Raw genomic sequence first — 9,391 nt, 5'->3', positions numbered from 1 at the left:
GAGATAATATTCCTAGTTAAACTAGGAGCAAATAAAATGTTTTTCAAAACAACTTCCAAACCATTTGAAAGATTCAAAATGTAGTCTCCTCGGGCTTCGACATCAACCTTTGCTCCGTTGTCCATGAAGAGACTTATATCTCCTTTCTTGAAATTATTACTTCCTTTGAACTCCTGCAACAAATTGCAAATATGAGTTCCACATCTGGTATCCAATACCCATGTGTTAGAAGAAATAATATTAAGATCAATGTGAATCATGAAAGTTGTACCTGAGGTTTGCCCCGCATCCCTCTTTTCTTTCGACTCTTTAAGATAGGTTGGACAATTCCTCATCCAATGTCCTATCTCACCACAACCAAAGCACGGGTCCTCCGCGCTAACCTTTAACTTCTTTTCTTTTGGTTTGGGTGGTTTCGTTTTAGCCTTCCCTTTGAACTTACCCATGACGTGTCCCTTACCTTTGGCAAACTTTGCTTTAGGTTTCAGGTGATGCCTCTTCCTATTTCCACCTTCATTGATCGTGAGAACCGGTTAAACCTTTTTACCCATTCCCACTTCAGCCATTTTGAGCATTGCGTGAAGCTCATCAATGCTCTTGTCCCCTCTTCATGTTGTAGTTCATGACAAAAGTCTCAAATTTCTTGGTTAGGCCATTGAGGATCAAATCTGTGGCTAACTCTTTTGAGGCAGGACAATTTAGCAGCTCAAGCCGATCCATGTGGCTTTTCATCTTAAGCACATAAGATGAAACCGATTGGGTTTCTTCCATACGACATGCATGAAGCGTCGAAGCATTCCACCCTAGTTTGTGTAAGGAACATTTCCTTTAGTTGGGTGATCATGTCGTATACCCCATGATGTTCAAAATCCTTTTGAATTTCAGGAATCATAGTTCCCAACATGAGGCAAGAAACTTGCACCGAATCCTCGGTGTATTTTAACCAATCGTTATAGGCTTCAACATCAACAATGTTAGGTTCATCAGGAATAGGATCGTCTAATATGTAGGATTTCTTCTCTTGCATGAGAACGATTCTCAAGTTTCGATACCAATCCATGAAATTTTTATAGTTGAGACGATCCTTATCGAGCATGGCTCTTAGTGATAGGTTATGAACGGGTGGGATAATTTCTTTAGGTTGATTGTTGATTGCGGCCATCTACATAATTTAATAGAGCTCAATTTTAGTATTTTCGATATTATTAATCAACTTTAATCGTTAATACCCTTTATGTCTCCAAGACAATTAATGATTAAAATCTAGAACCCAATGTTACATTCAAATAGTAGTTAGGTGACCTTTATCCTACTATTTAGATTAACAAGGTAGTCAACGTTTGACGATTGCAACCCTTTGCAACTTCTAGTTTTATGGGATCGGTTAAACATCTTATGTTTAGTTGGCATGTTTAATCCCATCAACACCATTGTACGTCATGCTTCGGTGACCCTATTCACATGGTTTCCAAATTAAGTCGTCCTACTTATACACACGTGTGAGTTTACACATATAAGTGGTTAGGTGACCTTTATCCCATAAATATAGTAAACCCACCTCAAACTCACAAGTTCCTCCAATGTGGTTAGGTGACCTTTATCCCATATCGAGTTCCCAAGTGATTCAAGTGTTGTATAAAATGATGGTGTTTGACTTGTTTTATAAAAGGGATTTTTGTTTTCAAAATTCTAGATTGAAAAACAATTTATGTACCTTGCATTTGCATGCATTCAAATGTATGGTACTTAGTTGAAAACCTATTTTCAAAGTTCCTTTAATAAAACCAATTTTATTTCCTAACGATTTCTAGTGAACCGATTTTATGCAAGTTGTTGATTTTAAGTTGTTAACTATCCATATTGCAAATAAGATAAAACAAAATATAAATCAACCAAGCAAGCGTAAATAAAACAACCACAAGTCCATAACCATATTGAATAAACAAATGAATCACAACACAAACATTCATCCAAACACAAGGCCATGGCTAGGTTATGAACATCCAATACACATCCAAATATGCAAGTATTACAAGTCTAAAATGGTTCCCTTTTTGACCCTCAAAATTTCAGCCAAGCTAAGAAAAACCGAAAGTTTCGGTTTTTGTCCAAACAAAACAATCAATCATCCAAATGACTTAATTCTTCAATATTACCACATGCATGTAAAGTATAATATTGAAAAACCAAGGGGTAACCAAAACCCAAAACACTTTCGGCCATATGGTGAACCACACCATAAAACCCAAAAATTTTTAGATCTATTGAAGCATGCATTCGTATAAGCAGCTCTTGATGTCATTGTTGGGTTTTAACAAAATTATCAAAGTTATATAACCTCTTTTATATGAAAAATGCAGCAGATAAATAAGTTTTAAATCTCGCTATTAAGATGAATATAAAACCGATTTTATATGTAAAAACCCAAAACCTGGATCCATATACGAACTACATACTTACCAACATAAATAACCATAGGGTGTTCATGCAAGATGTAACATCCTAAAATTTATAATGTTGAATAAAGAAAGTTACGTTTAGTGATTTCCGCGTTATTAATTAATTAATATCGAGTAAAGAACGAATCATGGATTTAGATTAATTGAGATGGGTTAAATGAGAATGAGCTTTAGGTCCATGGGCTTTAAGGGATATAAATATCCCCTAAACCAACCTAAAACCCTAAACCCTCATTTCATTTCCATCATAATCTCTACACACTCCAAAACACACACACACCACACACCGCCATATACGGCCGGCGGCCGAGGGAGAGAAACGAGCAAGATCCGAGAGAGAGTAAACGATTAGTTGTGATTAAACAAGTTAAACGAGATCCAAACGAGCACAAAATGTATGTTCTTGACCTTTAAAGTTTATGTTTTATTGAATGTCCTTAAGCTTAAAGATCCAAGCTTTATAGTCTATACGGGATATATATACGAACGAAATGGTTAGGGAACGTTAGTGGGTGATGTCGAACCATAACAAGGGTATTAAAATCGCCAAAATGCTTGATAAAAACCAAACCCGTAGCTGAACTGGGCAACTTCGCCTGCGAACTGGGCAACTTCGCCTGCAAACTGATAACTTCGCCTGCAAACTGGTAACTTCGCCTTCAAAGCTTAACTTCGCCTTCAAAGCTTAACTTCGCCTACGGCCAAGTTCGCCTAGCTGGTAACTTCGCCTAAAGCTAAGTTCGCCTAAGGTTTAACTTCGCATAAAGCTAAGTTCGCCTAAGGTTTAACTTCGCCTAAAGCTAAGTTCGCCTAAGGTTTAACTTCGCCTAAAGCTAAGTTCGCCTAAGGTTTAACTTCGCCTAAAGCTAAGTTCGTCTAAGGTTTAACTTCGCCTAAAGTCAAGATCGATTAGAAAATAAATTAAAAACCTAATGGAAAATGTGTTAAGACAGTTAATGTAAATAGACCCCAGCCAGGGGCTCTGCCCCTTGGACCCTTCTAAGGGCTGCCGCCCCTAGACCCCGCTGCCAGGGGCGCTGCCCCCGGACCCCCGTTCGTTGTGGGTTGTATAAAGATAGAAATACAACATGAGTAGTAGTAGTAGTTAATTGATACATGTAAATATTATACAGTTAGCCGTGCACAGCTCAAGAAGGGAATAACGATTAACGGAGAGCGTAACAGGATTCAGGTGAGTTTCTAGCTCCATTTATGTGTTATGTTTTCGGGGCTGTGTGCATACTCGATGTGTTGTTAATACATTTATCCTAAGTGATAAGTGTATGCCATATGTGATATATGTGATGGATATGAATGATTGCTTGTCGGTACGCGAACGATCTTCGGATATTGCGCGTACTGTCAGGTCAAAAATAAAGGTACGAATATTATATATCGAAGATGTATGAACATTACAAATGAATACTTGTCGGGGCGTGAACGATCTTCGGATATTGCACGTATCGACAAGAGGTATGGTTGTTAAATGAATGATGTAAAGAACGCCTAGAGTGTTCTTATGCTATAATGTAATTATTGTATATGTGAAGTATGTGTATACAGGTACACGAATGGTATGTGAGTTCTACGTTCGACATAGTAAGTTAGGATGACAAATCCCTCTAGCTTTTGTCGGACATAGACTCGGCTGGTGATGGCGTAGTTAAGGACTGCGGGCCTTATACGTAATGTAGATGATAGATGTAAACGTAGATAGGGACGGTGGGCCTTATACGTGTTACAGATAATAGACGACAACGTAGTTAAGGACTGCGGGCCTTATACGTAAAGTAGATGATAGATGTAAACGTAGATAGGGACGGTGGGCCTTATACGTGTTACAGATAATAGACGACAACGTAGTTAAGGACTGCGGACCTTATACGTATTATAGATAGGCATCAGCATAGGAAAGGACTGTGGACCTTATACGTGCTGTATTTGTATTGTGGTAGCATAGGGGAGGACTGCGGACCTCGTACGTGCTATGGTTTAGGTTGCAACATAGGGAAGGACTTTGGACCTTGTACGTGTTGTGGATGTAGGATGGTATAGGGAAGGACTGCGGACCTTGCACGTACCATAAATGGTGAACATAGGTAAGGACTGCGGACCTTTTACGTGTTCACGACCTTGAGTACAGGTATAGACGGCGGACTATGAACGTACTCTCGGTAGACTGAGGTTAGTGATTGTAGATATGTATGTATGTATGGTAGTAAGTATGTATGTAGAACAGAAGGGTAACTAGTTAGGTATGGATATGTATCTTCGGATATGTATGTATGTGTATGTATTGTATGGCGTCCGATTAACTAGAACTTACTCAGCGTAGCTGACTTTTAGTATGCACGCAGGTGATTAGAATGAGACAACTAGCTTGAGCGGGCACATGGTGGGCGAATAGGAGACTTGCATTTGAAGACTCAAGATGTTTTAATGTAATTGACGTTTATTTTGAAAGACAAGAATGTTTAAATAAGGCAAGTTTTGGATTGTTGTAACGTTTCATGAAAGTTTTTATATTCCGCGAAAGTTTTAATGAACTCTGATTTGTAAGAACTGTGTTTATGAGTAAATCCGACGCTAAAGTAAGGCTACCATGTTCGGGGCCTTACACAAGACTACCTTTCAAGAAGTTAGGAAGGATGAAGAGGATGGTTGGATGGCTAGTCTTCAAAAGAGAAGATCCTCAAGCTTGTATACCCTCAAGCTTCCAACAAACACCTTGTGTTGCTAGGATTTTCCACTTCAAAACTCCTTCTTCTCCTCTATGTTGGCCGAAATCAAGAGAGAAAAAGGAAAAGAATTTTTGTGTCTTGTGTGTGAGTGAGAGAGAGTTAGATGTCTTTCAAAAAACACCACCCAAGTTGGCTAATCCTCTTACTTTCACGTTGTTTTTAATCTAGAAAAGAGAGAGAGGAATGGGGGGGGGGGGGGCTTTTGGCTCTCTCTTTCAAAATTCAAAAAACAATTATAAAACTTATGCTATATTTAATAAATAAAAATGTAACATGACAAAAGTGACATGCAAGAGTAATAAGCCTTTCATATAGTTATTTAACCAACTTTAAATAACATTATGAAATGTTTTCTCTCAAAATATAAATCATCCATATGATTTGTTTATTTCACAAGTACAATGTATTTAGAAACCCTTTCCATTCGTAAGTGTTAATATTTATTTACAATGATCGTATCATCTATAAACAAATATTATTGGTGATTGTCTAGCTTGTTATTGAGTATGACCCGACTTGGATCATAACATACTAGCCACATCAATTGTAATATGTGTCTTGGGCAAACCGAGTCCAACACTGTTAGTATGTTGACATCATGAAATAAGATATACTGATCTTTTCTATTATGATATATTGCATATAGCCAAGGACAAAAATATTTAAATGTGGGAATATTTGATTTGTGTTTTTTAGTAGATATATTTCCATTTTATTGATTTTTTTTTAGAATTTGATTGAAACATGTACTTAATGCTTATTTTGTGAATTTTTAGGTAAAGTGATGACATCTTAAGCGGGATCTAGCAAGCTAGGATAGTTGAAGAGAGAAAAAACGAATGAAAGATATTGATTCAAGAACCCCAACGGACCACCGATAGTTTCCCCGACGATTTGTCTCCGACCCTAGTTGGCTCATCATAAAAGGTCTGGCATCATAATTTATCGTTAGGGTACGTTAGAATTTCCACCAGTGATTATGCCCTAGGGTGGGCTGGGACTAGGTGGTCGACGACCCCCGTCCCGACACCACGTTTGGTCCGATTTTTTTTTAGATTTATGTATTTTTATAAAAAATGATATGTATATTTAATGTTTAAAATCAATAATATAACAACTAGCTTGGTCTAGTGGTAAAGGGCTATGGCTTGGGTTCTAGTATTTTATACATGTTTAAGCCTATTTTTATACAAAAAATTTTTACACAGCCCAAATCATAACCAAGTAACCAATTTAAAAATTAAATTGTTTAAACACAATAATCTTTTTATTTTAGGCCCAAAATATTTTTCGTCTTCAACCCAATTTTGTTTTTTTTAATTCTCAGACCTGGCTCCTTGGTGATTAGTTATATTCCGCTTTCTAGAGTTTATTGGGGGTTCTTACTGATACCAATCGGAGATGTAGTTTCCCTTAGTTATCTCTAGTTAATTTATCTTTAGAATCCGGTTTCATGTGTTTGTCAGCACCCGAGTCACGTTAATCATTATTAGGATACCTAGCCTAGATGCTTCCCTTTGTCATATATGTTATTCTCTAAAGTTTTCATTGTCTTTGTCTTAGTTTTCATTTAGTTTTGGTTTAGTTAATTTAGTAATTTTGAGTATTTTAATATTTAATCAAACGAATCAAACTATTAATAAGTTAAGACCCAGAAGAGGTTTATTATTAAAATTCGTCATGCGTGCCTTCGAGTTCAATATCCGAACTTACTTTTCTGTGTTACTAAAGGATTGGTAAACTACCGTTGTGTGAAGCGTAATTTAGTGATTCCTCTTTAAAAGCTAAATTGTGAAGTTGTTTCTTCTAATTTATTTATATATAAATTTTCATACATCACCTAGCATACTTATAATTTAGAGTATTTCCCTTTTGAATAAAAGTTGTTCGTTCTAAAAAAAAGTAATTAACTAAGTGAAAATCATTGGAGAGGTTAATTAACGAGATATTTAAAGGGCAAATCATGAAATTAAAATAGTAAGTTTTAGAAGTTGATTCCTAAAAAATATCTCTCCCTCCCTCCCTCTCCCATTTTGGACTTCTTTTTTGCTATAAAATTGTAAAAAAAATCATCATCATCGTACTTAGTAAATCTTACTAATAGCAAAGTTATTTTAAGGTTTGAAGAGGGTAAAATTTAGATAGCTTTACATCTATCCAGTAGGAATAGAAAGGCTGCTTCCAATGAGACCTCGAGTCGATAGTAGTTTTGCATTAAGCCTTGGACATAAGGCACATAACACTCAACCATCGGCCGATTTGTGCATGCACCCTTGTCTTTCAATTATCAATGCCACCACACAATGCTTGACTATCCTTCCTTCACATTGAACATTATTTTCACGAAATTAGTAAAAATAACATTAAAATTAGTGCAATTTTACTTTTGTCTCAAGAGAGCCCACACATATAATTATATGCGCACACTGCGTACCAGGGGTACAAATTATACAAAACAATCATCTCTAATTGATTTTTGAAACCCCATAATCTCCCATCTCAATACGTTGTTCAAAACTCAAGAAGTCATCTTGTTACATATAAACCAAAGAAACCAAATAAAATCACAAAGACAGAATACATAAAATCATCTTGTTATATATATGCGCGCGTGTGTTTTTCTTTAAACGATTAACAAAACAATATGGTTAACCTTAAAGGCCACAAAATAACACAAACTGCAAATAAAACATTGCTAACCATATGGAGAATTCTAGCTTGAAACATTACATATAGAGGCTAGAATCGGGCAATCTTTGATATGGGATAGCAACGGTTGGTTTTGTTTTCTTTAATGCAAAGCCAAAAGTATCAGACATGTCAAGATCTTCACCCTTGGGCAAACTCCAGTCGAAAGAGTGCAAGAGAGAAGCCAAAATATACGTTTGCAACTTATTGGCCAATGCAATACCTGGACACGATCCTCTTCCCAATCCAAATGGGAAGAACTTGAAATTTTTTCCTGTGTAATCCCATTTGTTTGTCACCTCATTCGACATGAACCTCTCGGGACTAAACTCCATTGGATTATCCCAGTATTGAGGATTCCGATGGATTGATAAAATATTTAGGAAGGTGATACAACCCTTTGGAATTGTGTATCCACCTATCTCACAGTCCTTGCTAGGCACTCGTGGGATAATGATAGCAGCTGCAGGAGTCAACCGGTGTGTTTCCTTAATCGTTGCGTCTAAGTATTGTAGTTTTGGAAGATGCGATTCTTCAACCATGTTGTTTAGACCAACAATTTCCGCTAATTCTTCTTGAACCCTCTTCATTACTTTATGATTTTTCATAATATTCGCCATCGCCCATTCTATAACTGTGGTCGTTGTTTCTATTCCTGCAATCATAAGGTCCTGATATGTAGACAAAGATTAGTTGTACTTGCATCAATCATCTGTCGTCATTGAGGAGTATTGGGATTTAAACTATTTATCGGTATACGAAAGAAAGTAAAACCATTGAAATCTTACCGTGATAAGCGATTTTACTTGCGTGATGTTAAGATCTTGTTGGTCCTTGAGATCTAATAAGATTTGTAAAAAGTCCTTCTTTCCTTCATCTCTAACTCCATTCTCGGAGTTAGATTTGATTCGATCTTCGATGATTCTTGAAAAAATTTGATCCAACTTCTTAAGTTCCTTCTTCATGTTCCTCTCAACACCTTGTAGATCATACCAAGCAAGAATAGGGAAGTAATCAGACAAGTTTGGTTGTACCAAAGCCTTGCACATCCTCGACACCACCGATTGACACTCGGCTCCAAGACTGACACCTGATTCACCCGCTTTATACACCGTGTTGCCCCAAGCCATTCTTTCCATGATATTGGCCACAATCAAGTAAGTAATCTCACTAACATTAACATTTGTCCCAGTCTTATCATAAACATTGTTCATAGCTTTTCTAAGTTCATCCCTTCGGAGAGAACTATATGTATTAATACTCTTGTTGCTTAAGATCTCATGAGTAAAGGTCTTGAGAAGGTTAAGCCTCACGTTGTCCTCAGCATAGATCAAATTTTGGCCTTTGTGGCACATAACCGCAGCCGCCGTGGATTGATCACGGTTAGCAAAAGTGTCTTCTTCATCATGAAGCACCTCCTTGGCTAGCTCGGGGGAGTTTACCACCACGAGAAGCTTGCTTCCCACATAGAACTTGAAGATGGGGCCGTAGGTGTGAGCCAAG

At 37.0% G+C, this 9,391-nt stretch overlaps 1 protein-coding gene across 1 annotated transcript; it reads right to left on the bottom strand.

The window, feature by feature from the left end:
- Positions 1-7,926: 7,926 nt before the first annotated feature.
- LOC143604549 (cytochrome P450 76C1-like) lies at positions 7,927-9,384 on the bottom strand (the record flags this gene model as incomplete). Its single annotated transcript, XM_077080989.1, has 2 exons — positions 7,927-8,559; positions 8,677-9,384. Coding segments are annotated over 2 exons (1,341 nt in total), but the record flags the coding sequence as incomplete, so codon positions are not given.
- Between the last annotated feature and the right edge of the window lie 7 nt (positions 9,385-9,391).

This window comes from Bidens hawaiensis, unplaced genomic scaffold (genome assembly GCF_021521415.1).
Source record: "Bidens hawaiensis isolate Kalapana, Puna unplaced genomic scaffold, B.hawaiensis_p1.1 tig00065734_1, whole genome shotgun sequence".
In the NCBI taxonomy this organism is placed as follows: domain Eukaryota; kingdom Viridiplantae; phylum Streptophyta; class Magnoliopsida; order Asterales; family Asteraceae; genus Bidens; species Bidens hawaiensis.
This window is presented reverse-complemented; position numbering and strand designations above follow the sequence as displayed.